At 61.4% G+C, this 16894-nt stretch overlaps 2 protein-coding genes across 2 annotated transcripts; both read right to left on the reverse strand.

The window, feature by feature from the left end:
• Positions 1 to 1307: 1307 nt before the first annotated feature.
• LOC125333354 (serine/threonine-protein kinase pim-1-like) lies at positions 1308 to 7755 on the reverse strand. The gene is made up of 11 exons (XM_048319217.1): positions 7710 to 7755; positions 6667 to 6716; positions 6344 to 6449; positions 4826 to 4965; positions 4528 to 4733; positions 3620 to 3866; positions 3441 to 3491; positions 2851 to 3217; positions 2038 to 2214; positions 1631 to 1780; positions 1308 to 1403 (listed from the first exon to the last, which is right to left on the reverse strand). Exons 1-10 carry the CDS (start codon positions 7753 to 7755, stop codon positions 1674 to 1676), a joined length of 1497 nt encoding a protein of 498 aa, XP_048175174.1. The 3' UTR covers positions 1308 to 1403; positions 1631 to 1673.
• A 2287-nt stretch (positions 7756 to 10042) lies between these two features.
• LOC125333355 (serine/threonine-protein kinase pim-1-like) lies at positions 10043 to 16484 on the reverse strand. Its single transcript, XM_048319218.1, has 11 exons — positions 16439 to 16484; positions 15396 to 15445; positions 15073 to 15178; positions 13555 to 13694; positions 13257 to 13462; positions 12355 to 12601; positions 12176 to 12226; positions 11586 to 11952; positions 10773 to 10949; positions 10366 to 10515; positions 10043 to 10138 (listed from the first exon to the last, which is right to left on the reverse strand). Exons 1-10 carry the CDS (start codon positions 16482 to 16484, stop codon positions 10409 to 10411), a joined length of 1497 nt encoding a protein of 498 aa, XP_048175175.1. The 3' UTR covers positions 10043 to 10138; positions 10366 to 10408.
• Positions 16485 to 16894: the final 410 nt, after the last annotated feature.

Below are 16894 nucleotides of genomic sequence, written 5' to 3' on the forward strand. Positions count from 1 at the left end.
CACATTGATTTCATTTCACAAGTTATTGAACAAGTTTATTTGGGGCGGGGGGGGTGTCATGTTTTCCCCTGGAGGCGTGCACTCTGCAGGCTTGAGCTGCGTTGCCGAAATGCTCGGGCACGTCTCTGCTGCAGCTCACACCGGTTCTTCTTTGGCTTCTTCCGGCCCGGTGCTGAGCCGCAGCAGAGCCCTGGCGGAGCCCAGAGCAGCCTCAGCATCCACAGAGCCCGGCTGCAAGGAGAGAAAGCAGAAACCGCCCGTCACGTGAAGGCTGCTGTCCCCCTTGTCCCAGCCGCCCGCGGTGCCCAGGCCGTGCTGGCCGTGCTCAGAGCGGTGCCCGAAGCCGCCCGTCCCTGCTGCCTTTGGCAGGAGAGCAGGATGGCAGGACACGTGCCACCACCCGCAGCCAGCCGTGGCAGATCCACCTCCTCAGCAGCTGCCCAGAGCGGGATGCTCCTGTGCTCGCTGCCATCTCCCAAAAGCCCTTATCCCACCCGTGCCAAGAAGACGGGGACCCACCGCACGCCACCCGCCGCCGGAAGAAAAGCTGCTCCCAAGCGATGTCCTCGGCCTTCTCCAAGGCCACGTCCCATCCACGCCGCAGCTGGTCCCAAGCACTTCCCGATCCAGACTGGACACCACCTACAACGCTTCCTCGAAGAAAAACAAACAACAAATTAATGAAAAGGGATTACAGACCAAAAGGAGAAACAAGAAAAAAGGTCAAAAATCTTCTCTCTGTCGGGGGCCTGAGGAAGGCCCAACCTTCCCTACATGCTGGGGAAAAACCCACCCACGGGCGAGGGAAGCCCACGCTTTCTCCCTTCCCCCCTGCACTGCCCCCCAACAGGCACGGCGAGCCCGAAGCAAACAAGGGGAGTGGAGCAGCCCGAGCCCTTCCTTTCCCGCAAAACAAAGCAGCCCGTGCACAGCTCCTGGAGCGCCACCTCTGCTCCTGCCATGGGGGCTTGTTTGTGTCGGGCTGGCTGCCCCAGCCCCAGCCCCAGCCCGGGGAACAGTGGGTGGTGGGGGCTGTTGGCAGGGCCAGGGGCCGACTCCCATTTCGTAAGCACCCCAGCCCATCCCGCCCGCCCCGCCGAAAAGCAGCTTGGCAGCCGGCTGAAGAATTAGTTGCATCCGCCCCAGCAAAGGGGGGAACCTTTGCTTCCCGGCCAGGCCGTGCAATGCCCAAATCTGGGAGCATCCCCCTGGGTGTGGACTCATCTGTAAATTCGCTGTGGAGCCTGGCTTTGAAGAAGGTGCCAGAATCAAAGCCCATCATCTTCAGCTTGCCGGTGGCCAGGTCGAGGAAGAGCTCGTCATCCTTGACGTCGTCCTCCATGTCTCCAGACGCAGCAGCCCCACCTGGCACAGCTTCTCCAGGGGCTCCTTCTTCCCTGCGGCTGAGAGCAGGCTGTCAGTGCCCCGCCCAGGGCCCCGGCTGTCAGTGAAGCAGGACAAGCAAAAGCAGCTTGCACGGCGGCCACCAGTGCTGGGAAGAGCAGCTCAGCTCCAGCACAAGGGCTGCGTGTTCCCATCTGACGACCCCTGCGCAGCGATACAGGCAGGGCAAAAAAGCCTGCGTTTCTTGGCTTCTTCTTGCCAAGGCACGTGTGGAGCTGTAACTTACCGGCTCCCTGGATCAAAGTGTGCCTGTGGCTCTCTCCCTTCTTCTACGGATGGTGAATATCCTGCAGCCAAGGATCACACGACAGGTCTTCTAATGAGGGCCTGTCCAAGGAGTGCAGGGACAGACACCATCTGATGAGTTCCTTGCAGTCTGCGGGGAGAAACCAGAAAGCGCCGGTCAGTTGCAGAAGGCTCCTGTCCGCTTTGCCCCACTATTGCCATGCCCAGGCCATGCCATGGCGGCTCCAAGCTGTGCCTGAACTTTCCCATCCATTCTTTGTTTTGGAGGAGAGCAGGAGAGCGGGGCATGTGCCACCTCCTCGGCAGCTGCCAGAGCGGGATGCTCGTGAGCCCGCTGCTGTCTCCCAGCACCGCTATTCCCCCCGTGCCGCAGAGATGAGCATCCACCTTGAGAGAGCCGTTGTGGGAGCGACAGCTGGCCCCAGCTGATGTTCCGGCCCTTCGGGAACGGGTGCTGCCCGCAGACCATCTGGTGCAGCACGATGCCCAGGGACCAGACGGTAGCTGCCTCGCCGTAGTACCAGCCAAAGTGGTTCCATTCCGGGGGGCTGTACGATGGTGTTCCTACGGAATAGAGAGGCAGTTCATTAGGGGGATGCTGCCTGCTCCCGGAGCCTCGCCCCAGCATCCCTGGGCACGCGGGGGCCGCACCAGTGGCACGCGGCGTGACCCGCTGCCCTCTCACCAGCGCCTGTGACTTGCGGACAAACTGTGGGTTGTAAAAGAAGCCACCGGTGTCGCAAGAGGGCAGCGGAAGCCCTGGCAAGGCCCGAGCATTCCACGCAAAGGGAAAACCCGCTCAGTGCCGGGGGGGAAAAACCATGCCTTCACCCTGCCTGCCTGCATTGCCCCAAAAAACATTCTGAAGCCAAGGCAAACCAGGCAAGCTGAGCAGTCCAAGCCCTTTCTCGCCTGCACACCAAACCGGCGGGTGCACAGCTTCTGGCCCCGCCCTCTCTGCTACCCCCACCCACGGGTGTGTTTTTGTCACGCTGGCTGCCCCAGCCCCAGCGCCAGTCCTGGGCAGAGTGGCTGGCGAAGGCTGCCAGCAGCGCTGGAAGATGGCCCCCTGGCCACCCACACTCAAAAGCAACTGGGCTGAACACTCGGTCCTGGCATCAAAAGGGAGAATCCCCGCTGCCACAGCCAGGCTGGGCCGCGAGATGCCGGCACCGGGAGCCTACCCCGGCGGGGACTCACCTGCAAAGCGGGTGTAGGCTGTGTCTTGCAGGTGGGTGCCGCAGCCAAAGTCAATCAATTTGGCCTGGCCGGTGGCCAGGTCAACCAGGATGTTCTCTGGTTTCAGGTCCCTGTGAAGGACCCCGCAGCTGGTGCAGTGCCGCACGGCCTCCAGGACCTGGCGGAAGAGCTCCCGTGCCACCTCCTCTGACAGGAAGCCCCGCTCTCGAATAAAACGAAGCAGGTCCTGAGAGTGCTCCGGCCGCTCCATCACCAGCACCACGTTGTTGGGGAGCTCGAGCCACTCGAGGAGCTGCACCACACCAGGGAAGCCGGTGGACACCTTGTCCAGCAGCACGACCTCGAGTGGTGCGCTGGTGCCGTTGGGCTGCGGGAGGAGCACGATGCCGTCAGTGGGGCTGATGCCGTGCCAGGGCTCGGGAAGGCCCTCGCCCAGCCCGGGATGCTCTGCGCCCTCCGCTGCCCCCACGCCCGCTCTCCCCCGAGGCGTCCTGCCGCCTTCCACCCTCCCGGGCCTCGGCTTATCCCCGCCCGTCACGCCCCGGCTTCTCCCGCTGCCCACCACCCCCCTCCTCCCCCCGCTCACTCACCAGCTCGCCCCAATGACGGATGCGGTTCCGTGGCACCCGTTTGATGGCCACCTGCAAGCCAAGGGAAGCAGCGGGTTGAGCTCGCCGCCCGCCCTGCCGAGCCCCATCCTCCTTCTCCTGCGCCCTCCTCCTCCTCCGCCCCCCCTCCTCCTGCGCCCGCCGCCGGCCCCGCCACTCACCGGGGCGCCGTCCGAGAGCCGCGTCGCCGCGAACACGCTGCCGAAGCCGCCGCGCCCCAGCAGCGAGCCCACCCGGTAGCGCTCCGTCAGGCCCTGCTGCGCCTTCCCTGCCGGCGACACGCGGCTGTCAGCGCTCGGCCCGGCGCCAGAAACGGCCCGCGGCCGCTCCTCAACCGCCCCGGGCCGGGTATCCCCAGATGTTGCCTCTTTCGAAGGGGACACCGGCAGCTCGGGGGCGGGGGCCGCGCTGCCGAGGGGAAGAGCTCGGACCGGGGAAGACGCCGCGGACGCGGCGGGAGCGGCCGCGCCGTCTGTGTCCGCGGCGGGTCCCGGGAGGAGCCGGGGCCGGGGCCGGGGCCGGGGCCGGGGCCGGGGCCGGGGCCGGGGCCGGAGTCGGAGTCGGAGGCGGGCCTGGGGCCGGGGCCGGAGTCGGACCAGCCGGAGCCAGAGGCTGGCAATGCTGCCCAAGAGGCAGGCACTGATGCCCGCCCAGCAGCGCCACCGCCAGTACGGCAAGAGCCGGGCGGAGGCGAGACCGCGGCGGGACGCCCGGGGGCGGGGAGGGCGCAGCCCCGCCCGGGGCCGCGGGCGGGCCGGGCGCATGGCCCGGCCTGGCATGGGGAGAGGGAGGCCGCGGAAGGGGCGGAGGGGGTGGAGCACTGAAGGGAGAGCGGGACAGGGGATGCGGGACGCTGGGAGAAGGAGAGGAGGAGCAGGAGAAGGAACGCGGAGGCTCTGGAGAACCGCTGCTTTTGTGTTGCTCTTCTGCTGCTGCCGCTGCTGCCGCTGCCGCCGCTGCCGCTGAAGCGCTGGGAGCGTTTGTCCGCGTGTCCGTGTGTCTGTTGCCCGGGTGTCCGTTTTTCCGCCGCGCGCCCCGCGGCCGAGCCCCGCGCGCCCCGGGCCAGCACGGGCCGCTGCGCTCCGGGGCCGAAGCGGAGTCACGGAGCATCTCTTCCTCCCGCAGCCGCGCCACACGCACCGTCTTGTTTAGCTTCCTCTTCACCAGATTGTAACTCTTCCTTGCGGCAGTCTTGCAACTTGCCCCTGCTGCTCGCTCGCCCCGCGCCGCGGTCTCTTGCTCACGAGCAAGCAAAGCGCTGTCCGCACTTTTTGCCTGGAGCAGAGCAAAGTGCTGAATGAGGCGCCTGCCAGCGCCAGGCGGAGCCAGCCCCGTGGGAGGGCAGAGCAGGACGTGAGGAGGGAGACGTGCGGCCCCTGCGGGGCGCAGCGCTGCTCCCCGGCCGCTCGGCGTGGGCAGTGGGAGCGGCGGGGCCGTGCCCGGCGCGGTGCCCTCGTCGCCAGGGCTGTTGCTATTTTCTTGTCCGGTTCCAGGTGAAAATCGGAGACTGCCGATAGGAGGATTCAAGGAAAAGAATGGAAACACTCTTTTTGCCGAGTTCTGATGCCAGTCCAATAGAGCAGCTCAGCTCTCAGCTGTCTGCCTCCTCCCTGCCAATCCAGCACTTTCAGCCGGGAGCAAAGGCCCTCTCTGCAAAGAAACTGCAGGCTGGTTTCCTTCTCCTGCTGTTCATTGACACAGGTAGAAAAGCAGACTAGTTTGGATGCTGAGTCTGTCCAAACAGACAGTGAACTTTGCCATGTGAAGCCAAGACACGGAGTCTTGAGCCCTGCGACAGTGTCATGGGAATCACCTTTGTTGCTTCTGCTGTCTATTGTCACTGCTGAGGGTGCAGTCCCATGGGAGCACATGCCCTGTCTCTAGAAGCCAGAGCCGAGCAATGCACTGGGCTCTAAAATCTTCCGTTGGCAGGCTTCTGGTGTCTCCAGCATTGCTTTCAAAGCCAAACAGGGAGAAGGCAAACTGTGTGTAGCTAATGATACTGTAGAGTGTCTCAAACTTGCTAAGTCCTAGGTCTTCTAGGTAAGATCAGTTTGGAATGACGGTGGGGTAGAACTAGTGCAAGACAGAAAAGGGGAGCCTAGAAGGGAAGCAATTAATAGTATACAGGAACATCTTGGGCTGTTTCTTTCCGTTTGCATGTCACTTCTGGGAAGCTGTTTTGCTTTTGCAAGAATCTTGCCCACAGTGATGTCTGCTCTTTCCAAGACCCTTTCCTGGAGACCTTGCTCGAGCTCCTGTCACAAGATGTGCCATCACGTGCAGCTTCTCTTGGCTTGCCACACTGTGCGTGCAGCACGACTCTTGCAGCAAAGCCGGACCAAGGTTTTGAGAGCTTGACAACTTGTCCTTTCTCCTCCTGGTGGGCTAGCGAGTTGTGCGGTGGGTAAGGTTTCCGTCGTTACTGTTCTAGGCTAAGGAAACAGGAGGAGGGGGTAGCAGCAGTTGTTAGGCTGGCTGAATGGAGAGAAAGAATCTCCGGAGCCTGCAGCCAGAAGTGGAGAGCTGTGGGCTAATCCTTCCAAGCTCTCAGTGGACATCTTGCAAGTGACCTGGAACGTGAGAATGGTCTGACAGAGGCGGTTGGTTTCTGAGTTCAGCGTAGATGCTTGCACATCTGGTGCGTTGGTGCGCAAATCAAGAGTACAATCGGTTCATGGGAAGCACCAGAAGAAGCTGGAGCTCTCCGAGCAGACGACTGAAAGAATCTGCAAAGGAGAAATGTGGGAAATGACTTGGTGTACCTTGCCTGGAAGAAGGGTAGTTTTTTCTAATAATTCCTAATCCGTTCCCTTGGCTTTTGACTTTCTTAACAAGGCCGTTTGCATCCCCGATTCAGCACGAAGCCAGAGGCCCGGGCTTACGGAAGCGCGCCAAAGATTCCTCCGCGGTGACGCTCAGGTGGAAAGAGGAGCGGGGCGCCTGAGCAGCCTCCGGGGAAGCATCCCGCGAGGTGCAATTTGCGCCGTGCTGGGAGAGGAGGAGGGGGAGAAGGATGGGCCGTGCGTGGCAGCAGCAGCAAGTTTGGGCCGCAGGACATTGCGCCTGCGCCGCTGCCCCACAATGGGCGGGCGTGTCCCCGGGGCTGCGGCCCCGGCACCGCGTCCGCTGAGCTGCCGACGCTGCGGGAGCTCCCCGGGCTGGGCTGGGGTTCCCGCTGGGACTGGGCAGCAGGCTGTGCTCTCACTGTGGTCAGCAGCAGCGGCACGTACCTCTGGACATCCACGTCTCCTGCTGCTGGGAAGAAGCAATGAAGCGAGTGCAGAAGTTCTGCTTCCTCTTTCTCCCGGTGGAGTTTTTCGTTTCATTCCACACTCCAGAGGCAATTTCTGTGCTGGCCTCTGTCAGCTGATTCTATTTCAAGAGCACCAGCAACAGGGCTGCGTTTGAGCGCTGTGAATGTGGCCTGTATGGCTTTCATTCTCCTCGCCTTAGTGCTCAGGGGTGGTGGGCATTCCAGTATCTGCTGATCCTTATGCCTGCGACAAAAAGACTGACTTCGCTGTCGTGAAAGCACCGTGGATAGGCCTGCTTGAAAGCGGCAGTTGCAGTTTGGCTGAAAAATGCAGGTGGCAGCCGGAAGGGGTGCCACAGCAGCCGTGGGGTCCAATTCACAAGGCAGAGGCAACAGCAGCCTCCTGACGGCGCATCACGGTGAATGAAAGGGTGCAGAAACCCGATCATTTCTTTCTCTGAAGTTTGCTTCGGGAATGTACAGGCAGGCTCTGAGGAACCAGGGCTGTTTGTGGGGGAGTGTTGTTGTGATCAAGAGATTCAATTAGAAAAAGAAGGTGTTACGCATTTTGAGTCTTGACTTCAGTGCTTAGTCAGAAAGACCCAGTAGAGTAAGAAAACACCGGGAACTTGCAACTGGGAGAACACAGAGCGTTTAGTTAGAAAGCAAGGACTATTCAGTCAAGGCAGGAGAGATGGAACAAAGTTTTTAAAAATGTAACAAGTAGCAGGTGCACAATAGTTTGCAGAAAGAAGTATTACACAAGCATTTATCTTTGGGAGAAAAGTCTGATGTTGCTGTTAGGGACTTGATCACGACTATTATTGGTTAGCAAGCTTATTAACAATTTTACTATTGGCTATCCAGGCTCACACTATTCTAACCCGATGGTGAAAAGATTATAAAAGCTATCGACACTTTTAATAAACGTCTCTGGTTATAGCCCGACTGGCGACCGCATTTCTTTGATGCGTTGCACAAGCAACGTGACTGACACTTTCGCTCTCCGTGCTCGTTCCGCAGCCACGGGTACAAAGACATTATGGGAACCCTTGTGCAGACAGAGCCTTCTATCCCTGCAGAACGCAGCGCGGCGGGTGGGGGCGGTTGGCGGGCAGCGAGCCCCGGGCAGCAGGCGAGATCCGGCTCCGCACCTGCCGGGCCCTGCTAAGGCTCAATGCCGGCTCCTCTGCAACAGCAAAGACCTTGAGCCTTGTCACTGCCCAGAGGGGCAGTGCTGGCCCGGCCGCACAGCTCGTTTTCCCCACAACTTGCAGGAGGTGAGAAGGCAACACTTGCAAACACTGACTGCGAGCCGCAGCGCCGGCTGCGCACCATTAACCTCAGCTCTGGGACCACTGTCTGCCCCAAGCTCCGGGGGATGCGGTGGGAGCCCGGCTGGGCTCTGCCCTGGGGCCATCCTCCAGTGACAGCTGCAAACAGGGAGCATTTAGTTGCCACCAAGAGCCCAGCCACGCGTGGAGGGGAGCTGGTGCAGGTGCGGCCTGCGCTGTTGCCTGCTGTGCTCTGGGGCTGCTGCTCCCCGCAGAGGGAACTGCACTGGCGTGCCAGAGGAGACAAAGAAGCTTCAGCTTAAGCCGAACTGAGCTGGGTGGCTGGGCTGGCAGGAGTGGGGAGGGTCAAGGGCATTCACAGAGCTCATCCTGCTGCAAGGACGAGGAAAAGTGGCAGTGGGAAGCTAACAGTGAGGAGAGCTGAGGCCTGGAGGGCAGCTCTTGAATGACACTCAGGTCTCGCCGGACCTCTGAGACATTGCTGTTCTTCTGCCAGTGACAGGATGAGTCCCTAAACCTGGGGCTCGCTCCTCCTCCTCGTGGTCAGGGGCATCAAGGAAGGCTACAGTGCGACAGAGACCACCCTGAGCTGGCAACTCACTGGGGGAAAAGAGGGAGGGAGCACTTGTGAACTAAAGGGCAGGTGGGGCAGAGAACTGTTCAGAGAAGGGCTGAGCTAAAGCTTGAGCAAGCTGAGAAACGTCATTTGGGGTCATCCCACATTGATTTCATTTCACAAGTTATTGAACAAGTTTATTTGGGGCGGGGGGGGGGTGTCATGTTTTCCCCTGGAGGCGTGCACTCTGCAGGCTTGAGCTGCGTTGCCGAAATGCTCGGGCACGTCTCTGCTGCAGCTCACACCGGTTCTTCTTTGGCTTCTTCCGGCCCGGTGCTGAGCCGCAGCAGAGCCCTGGCGGAGCCCAGAGCAGCCTCAGCATCCACAGAGCCCGGCTGCAAGGAGAGAAAGCAGAAACCGCCCGTCACGTGAAGGCTGCTGTCCCCCTTGTCCCAGCCGCCCGCGGTGCCCAGGCCGTGCTGGCCGTGCTCAGAGCGGTGCCCGAAGCCGCCCGTCCCTGCTGCCTTTGGCAGGAGAGCAGGATGGCAGGACACGTGCCACCACCCGCAGCCAGCCGTGGCAGATCCACCTCCTCAGCAGCTGCCCAGAGCGGGATGCTCCTGTGCTCGCTGCCATCTCCCAAAAGCCCTTATCCCACCCGTGCCAAGAAGACGGGGACCCACCGCACGCCACCCGCCGCCGGAAGAAAAGCTGCTCCCAAGCGATGTCCTCGGCCTTCTCCAAGGCCACGTCCCATCCACGCCGCAGCTGGTCCCAAGCACTTCCCGATCCAGACTGGACACCACCTACAACGCTTCCTCGAAGAAAAACAAACAACAAATTAATGAAAAGGGATTACAGACCAAAAGGAGAAACAAGAAAAAAGGTCAAAAATCTTCTCTCTGTCGGGGGCCTGAGGAAGGCCCAACCTTCCCTACATGCTGGGGAAAAACCCACCCACGGGCGAGGGAAGCCCACGCTTTCTCCCTTCCCCCCTGCACTGCCCCCCAACAGGCACGGCGAGCCCGAAGCAAACAAGGGGAGTGGAGCAGCCCGAGCCCTTCCTTTCCCGCAAAACAAAGCAGCCCGTGCACAGCTCCTGGAGCGCCACCTCTGCTCCTGCCATGGGGGCTTGTTTGTGTCGGGCTGGCTGCCCCAGCCCCAGCCCCAGCCCCAGCCCGGGGAACAGTGGGTGGTGGGGGCTGTTGGCAGGGCCAGGGGCCGACTCCCATTTCGTAAGCACCCCAGCCCATCCCGCCCGCCCCGCCGAAAAGCAGCTTGGCAGCCGGCTGAAGAATTAGTTGCATCCGCCCCAGCAAAGGGGGGAACCTTTGCTTCCCGGCCAGGCCGTGCAATGCCCAAATCTGGGAGCATCCCCCTGGGTGTGGACTCATCTGTAAATTCGCTGTGGAGCCTGGCTTTGAAGAAGGTGCCAGAATCAAAGCCCATCATCTTCAGCTTGCCGGTGGCCAGGTCGAGGAAGAGCTCGTCATCCTTGACGTCGTCCTCCATGTCTCCAGACGCAGCAGCCCCACCTGGCACAGCTTCTCCAGGGGCTCCTTCTTCCCTGCGGCTGAGAGCAGGCTGTCAGTGCCCCGCCCAGGGCCCCGGCTGTCAGTGAAGCAGGACAAGCAAAAGCAGCTTGCACGGCGGCCACCAGTGCTGGGAAGAGCAGCTCAGCTCCAGCACAAGGGCTGCGTGTTCCCATCTGACGACCCCTGCGCAGCGATACAGGCAGGGCAAAAAAGCCTGCGTTTCTTAGCTTCTTCTTGCCAAGGCACGTGTGGAGCTGTAACTTACCGGCTCCCTGGATCAAAGTGTGCCTGTGGCTCTCTCCCTTCTTCTACGGATGGTGAATATCCTGCAGCCAAGGATCACACGACAGGTCTTCTAATGAGGGCCTGTCCAAGGAGTGCAGGGACAGACACCATCTGATGAGTTCCTTGCAGTCTGCGGGGAGAAACCAGAAAGCGCCGGTCAGTTGCAGAAGGCTCCTGTCCGCTTTGCCCCACTATTGCCATGCCCAGGCCATGCCATGGCGGCTCCAAGCTGTGCCTGAACTTTCCCATCCATTCTTTGTTTTGGAGGAGAGCAGGAGAGCGGGGCATGTGCCACCTCCTCGGCAGCTGCCAGAGCGGGATGCTCGTGAGCCCGCTGCTGTCTCCCAGCACCGCTATTCCCCCCGTGCCGCAGAGATGAGCATCCACCTTGAGAGAGCCGTTGTGGGAGCGACAGCTGGCCCCAGCTGATGTTCCGGCCCTTCGGGAACGGGTGCTGCCCGCAGACCATCTGGTGCAGCACGATGCCCAGGGACCAGACGGTAGCTGCCTCGCCGTAGTACCAGCCAAAGTGGTTCCATTCCGGGGGGCTGTACGATGGTGTTCCTACGGAATAGAGAGGCAGTTCATTAGGGGGATGCTGCCTGCTCCCGGAGCCTCGCCCCAGCATCCCTGGGCACGCGGGGGCCGCACCAGTGGCACGCGGCGTGACCCGCTGCCCTCTCGCCAGCGCCTGTGACTTGCGGACAAACTGTGGGTTGTAAAAGAAGCCACCGGTGTCGCAAGAGGGCAGCGGAAGCCCTGGCAAGGCCCGAGCATTCCACGCAAAGGGAAAACCCGCTCAGTGCCGGGGGGGAAAAACCATGCCTTCACCCTGCCTGCCTGCATTGCCCCAAAAAACATTCTGAAGCCAAGGCAAACCAGGCAAGCTGAGCAGTCCAAGCCCTTTCTCGCCTGCACACCAAACCGGCGGGTGCACAGCTTCTGGCCCCACCCTCTCTGCTACCCCCACCCACGGGTGTGTTTTTGTCACGCTGGCTGCCCCAGCCCCAGCGCCAGTCCTGGGCAGAGTGGCTGGCGAAGGCTGCCAGCAGCGCTGGAAGATGGCCCCCTGGCCACCCACACTCAAAAGCAACTGGGCTGAACACTCGGTCCTGGCATCAAAAGGGAGAATCCCCGCTGCCACAGCCAGGCTGGGCCGCGAGATGCCGGCACCGGGAGCCTACCCCGGCGGGGACTCACCTGCAAAGCGGGTGTAGGCTGTGTCTTGCAGGTGGGTGCCGCAGCCAAAGTCAATCAATTTGGCCTGGCCGGTGGCCAGGTCAACCAGGATGTTCTCTGGTTTCAGGTCCCTGTGAAGGACCCCGCAGCTGGTGCAGTGCCGCACGGCCTCCAGGACCTGGCGGAAGAGCTCCCGTGCCACCTCCTCTGACAGGAAGCCCCGCTCTCGAATAAAACGAAGCAGGTCCTGAGAGTGCTCCGGCCGCTCCATCACCAGCACCACGTTGTTGGGGAGCTCGAGCCACTCGAGGAGCTGCACCACACCAGGGAAGCCGGTGGACACCTTGTCCAGCAGCACGACCTCGAGTGGTGCGCTGGTGCCGTTGGGCTGCGGGAGGAGCACGATGCCGTCAGTGGGGCTGATGCCGTGCCAGGGCTCGGGAAGGCCCTCGCCCAGCCCGGGATGCTCTGCGCCCTCCGCTGCCCCCACGCCCGCTCTCCCCCGAGGCGTCCTGCCGCCTTCCACCCTCCCGGGCCTCGGCTTATCCCCGCCCGTCACGCCCCGGCTTCTCCCGCTGCCCACCACCCCCCTCCTCCCCCCGCTCACTCACCAGCTCGCCCCAATGACGGATGCGGTTCCGTGGCACCCGTTTGATGGCCACCTGCAAGCCAAGGGAAGCAGCGGGTTGAGCTCGCCGCCCGCCCTGCCGAGCCCCATCCTCCTTCTCCTGCGCCCTCCTCCTCCTCCGCCCCCCCTCCTCCTGCGCCCGCCGCCGGCCCCGCCACTCACCGGGGCGCCGTCCGAGAGCCGCGTCGCCGCGAACACGCTGCCGAAGCCGCCGCGCCCCAGCAGCGAGCCCACCCGGTAGCGCTCCGTCAGGCCCTGCTGCGCCTTCCCTGCCGGCGACACGCGGCTGTCAGCGCTCGGCCCGGCGCCAGAAACGGCCCGCGGCCGCTCCTCAACCGCCCCGGGCCGGGTATCCCCAGATGTTGCCTCTTTCGAAGGGGACACCGGCAGCTCGGGGGCGGGGGCCGCGCTGCCGAGGGGAAGAGCTCGGACCGGGGAAGACGCCGCGGACGCGGCGGGAGCGGCCGCGCCGTCTGTGTCCGCGGCGGGTCCCGGGAGGAGCCGGGGCCGGGGCCGGGGCCGGGGCCGGGGCCGGGGCCGGGGCCGGAGTCGGAGTCGGAGGCGGGCCTGGGGCCGGGGCCGGAGTCGGACCAGCCGGAGCCAGAGGCTGGCAATGCTGCCCAAGAGGCAGGCACTGATGCCCGCCCAGCAGCGCCACCGCCAGTACGGCAAGAGCCGGGCGGAGGCGAGACCGCGGCGGGACGCCCGGGGGCGGGGAGGGCGCAGCCCCGCCCGGGGCCGCGGGCGGGCCGGGCGCATGGCCCGGCCTGGCATGGGGAGAGGGAGGCCGCGGAAGGGGCGGAGGGGGTGGAGCACTGAAGGGAGAGCGGGACAGGGGATGCGGGACGCTGGGAGAAGGAGAGGAGGAGCAGGAGAAGGAACGCGGAGGCTCTGGAGAACCGCTGCTTTTGTGTTGCTCTTCTGCTGCTGCCGCTGCTGCCGCTGCCGCCGCTGCCGCTGAAGCGCTGGGAGCGTTTGTCCGCGTGTCCGTGTGTCTGTTGCCCGGGTGTCCGTTTTTCCGCCGCGCGCCCCGCGGCCGAGCCCCGCGCGCCCCGGGCCAGCACGGGCCGCTGCGCTCCGGGGCCGAAGCGGAGTCACGGAGCATCTCTTCCTCCCGCAGCCGCGCCACACGCACCGTCTTGTTTAGCTTCCTCTTCACCAGATTGTAACTCTTCCTTGCGGCAGTCTTGCAACTTGCCCCTGCTGCTCGCTCGCCCCGCGCCGCGGTCTCTTGCTCACGAGCAAGCAAAGCGCTGTCCGCACTTTTTGCCTGGAGCAGAGCAAAGTGCTGAATGAGGCGCCTGCCAGCGCCAGGCGGAGCCAGCCCCGTGGGAGGGCAGAGCAGGACGTGAGGAGGGAGACGTGCGGCCCCTGCGGGGCGCAGCGCTGCTCCCCGGCCGCTCGGCGTGGGCAGTGGGAGCGGCGGGGCCGTGCCCGGCGCGGTGCCCTCGTCGCCAGGGCTGTTGCTATTTTCTTGTCCGGTTCCAGGTGAAAATCGGAGACTGCCGATAGGAGGATTCAAGGAAAAGAATGGAAACACTCTTTTTGCCGAGTTCTGATGCCAGTCCAATAGAGCAGCTCAGCTCTCAGCTGTCTGCCTCCTCCCTGCCAATCCAGCACTTTCAGCCGGGAGCAAAGGCCCTCTCTGCAAAGAAACTGCAGGCTGGTTTCCTTCTCCTGCTGTTCATTGACACAGGTAGAAAAGCAGACTAGTTTGGATGCTGAGTCTGTCCAAACAGACAGTGAACTTTGCCATGTGAAGCCAAGACACGGAGTCTTGAGCCCTGCGACAGTGTCATGGGAATCACCTTTGTTGCTTCTGCTGTCTATTGTCACTGCTGAGGGTGCAGTCCCATGGGAGCACATGCCCTGTCTCTAGAAGCCAGAGCCGAGCAATGCACTGGGCTCTAAAATCTTCCGTTGGCAGGCTTCTGGTGTCTCCAGCATTGCTTTCAAAGCCAAACAGGGAGAAGGCAAACTGTGTGTAGCTAATGATACTGTAGAGTGTCTCAAACTTGCTAAGTCCTAGGTCTTCTAGGTAAGATCAGTTTGGAATGACGGTGGGGTAGAACTAGTGCAAGACAGAAAAGGGGAGCCTAGAAGGGAAGCAATTAATAGTATACGGGAACATCTTGGGCTGTTTCTTTCCGTTTGCATGTCACTTCTGGGAAGCTGTTTTGCTTTTGCAAGAATCTTGCCCACAGTGATGTCTGCTCTTTCCAAGACCCTTTCCTGGAGACCTTGCTCGAGCTCCTGTCACAAGATGTGCCATCACGTGCAGCTTCTCTTGGCTTGCCACACTGTGCGTGCAGCACGACTCTTGCAGCAAAGCCGGACCAAGGTTTTGAGAGCTTGACAACTTGTCCTTTCTCCTCCTGGTGGGCTAGCGAGTTGTGCGGTGGGTAAGGTTTCCGTCGTTACTGTTCTAGGCTAAGGAAACAGGAGGAGGGGGTAGCAGCAGTTGTTAGGCTGGCTGAATGGAGAGAAAGAATCTCCGGAGCCTGCAGCCAGAAGTGGAGAGCTGTGGGCTAATCCTTCCAAGCTCTCAGTGGACATCTTGCAAGTGACCTGGAACGTGAGAATGGTCTGACAGAGGCGGTTGGTTTCTGAGTTCAGCGTAGATGCTTGCACATCTGGTGCGTTGGTGCGCAAATCAAGAGTACAATCGGTTCATGGGAAGCACCAGAAGAAGCTGGAGCTCTCCGAGCAGACGACTGAAAGAATCTGCAAAGGAGAAATGTGGGAAATGACTTGGTGTACCTTGCCTGGAAGAAGGGTAGTTTTTTCTAATAATTCCTAATCCGTTCCCTTGGCTTTTGACTTTCTTAACAAGGCCGTTTGCATCCCCGATTCAGCACGAAGCCAGAGGCCCGGGCTTACGGAAGCGCGCCAAAGATTCCTCCGCAGTGACGCTCAGGTGGAAAGAGGAGCGGGGCGCCTGAGCAGCCTCCGGGGAAGCATCCCGCGAGGTGCAATTTGCGCCGTGCTGGGAGAGGAGGAGGGGGAGAAGGATGGGCCGTGCGTGGCAGCAGCAGCAAGTTTGGGCCGCAGGACATTGCGCCTGCGCCGCTGCCCCACAATGGGCGGGCGTGTCCCCGGGGCTGCGGCCCCGGCACCGCGTCCGCTGAGCTGCCGACGCTGCGGGAGCTCCCCGGGCTGGGCTGGGGTTCCCGCTGGGACTGGGCAGCAGGCTGTGCTCTCACTGTGGTCAGCAGCAGCGGCACGTACCTCTGGACATCCACGTCTCCTGCTGCTGGGAAGAAGCAATGAAGCGAGTGCAGAAGTTCTGCTTCCTCTTTCTCCCGGTGGAGTTTTTCGTTTCATTCCACACTCCAGAGGCAATTTCTGTGCTGGCCTCTGTCAGCTGATTCTATTTCAAGAGCACCAGCAACAGGGCTGCGTTTGAGCGCTGTGAATGTGGCCTGTATGGCTTTCATTCTCCTCGCCTTAGTGCTCAGGGGTGGTGGGCATTCCAGTATCTGCTGATCCTTATGCCTGCGACAAAAAGACTGACTTCGCTGTCGTGAAAGCACCGTGGATAGGCCTGCTTGAAAGCGGCAGTTGCAGTTTGGCTGAAAAATGCAGGTGGCAGCCGGAAGGGGTGCCACAGCAGCCGTGGGGTCCAATTCACAAGGCAGAGGCAACAGCAGCCTCCTGACGGCGCATCACGGTGAATGAAAGGGTGCAGAAACCCGATCATTTCTTTCTCTGAAGTTTGCTTCGGGAATGTACAGGCAGGCTCTGAGGAACCAGGGCTGTTTGTGGGGGAGTGTTGTTGTGATCAAGAGATTCAATTAGAAAAAGAAGGTGTTACGCATTTTGAGTCTTGACTTCAGTGCTTAGTCAGAAAGACCCAGTAGAGTAAGAAAACACCGGGAACTTGCAACTGGGAGAACACAGAGCGTTTAGTTAGAAAGCAAGGACTATTCAGTCAAGGCAGGAGAGATGGAACAAAGTTTTTAAAAATGTAACAAGTAGCAGGTGCACAATAGTTTGCAGAAAGAAGTATTACACAAGCATTTATCTTTGGGAGAAAAGTCTGATGTTGCTGTTAGGGACTTGATCACGACTATTATTGGTTAGCAAGCTTATTAACAATTTTACTATTGGCTATCCAGGCTCACACTATTCTAACCCGATGGTGAAAAGATTATAAAAGCTATCGACACTTTTAATAAACGTCTCTGGTTATAGCCCGACTGGCGACCGCATTTCTTTGATGCGTTGCACAAGCAACGTGACTGACACTTTCGCTCTCCGTGCTCGTTCCGCAGCCACGGGTACAAAGACATTATGGGAACCCTTGTGCAGACAGAGCCTTCTATCCCTGCAGAACGCAGCGCGGCGGGTGGGGGCGGTTGGCGGGCAGCGAGCCCCGGGCAGCAGGCGAGATCCGGCTCCGCACCTGCCGGGCCCTGCTAAGGCTCAATGCCGGCTCCTCTGCAACAGCAAAGACCTTGAGCCTTGTCACTGCCCAGAGGGGCAGTGCTGGCCCGGCCGCACAGCTCGTTTTCCCCACAACTTGCAGGAGGTGAGAAGGCAACACTTGCAAACACTGACTGCGAGCCGCAGCGCCGGCTGCGCACCATTAACCTCAGCTCTGGGACCACTGTCTGCCCCAAGCTCCGGGGGATGCGGTGGGAGCCCGGCTGGGCTCTGCCCTGGGGCCATCCTCCAGTGACAGCTGCAAACAGGGAGCATT

The sequence above is a fragment of the Corvus hawaiiensis genome, chromosome 14, assembly GCF_020740725.1.
Source record: "Corvus hawaiiensis isolate bCorHaw1 chromosome 14, bCorHaw1.pri.cur, whole genome shotgun sequence".
In the NCBI taxonomy this organism is placed as follows: Eukaryota; Metazoa; Chordata; class Aves; order Passeriformes; family Corvidae; genus Corvus; species Corvus hawaiiensis.

Excerpts from the sequence above, each read along its gene's own strand:
- LOC125333354 (XM_048319217.1), bottom strand. The coding sequence starts at position 7,755 with ATGTCTTTGTACCCGTGGCTGCGGAACGAGCACGGAGAGCGAAAGT. Across the intron at positions 3,218-3,440 it reads TCCGTCATTGGGGCGAGCTG|CCCAACGGCACCAGCGCACC; the intron begins GTGAGTGAGCGG and ends CTCCTCCCGCAG. Across the intron at positions 1,781-2,037 it reads CCCACAACGGCTCTCTCAAG|ACTGCAAGGAACTCATCAGA; the intron begins GTGGATGCTCAT and ends TTCTCCCCGCAG.
- LOC125333355 (XM_048319218.1), bottom strand. The coding sequence starts at position 16,484 with ATGTCTTTGTACCCGTGGCTGCGGAACGAGCACGGAGAGCGAAAGT. Across the intron at positions 15,446-16,438 it reads CGAGCACGGAGAGCGAAAGT|CAGCAGGAGACGTGGATGTC; the intron begins GTCAGTCACGTT and ends GCTTCTTCCCAG. Across the intron at positions 15,179-15,395 it reads TGCCGCTGCTGCTGACCACA|CACGGCGCAAATTGCACCTC; the intron begins GTGAGAGCACAG and ends CTCCTCTCCCAG.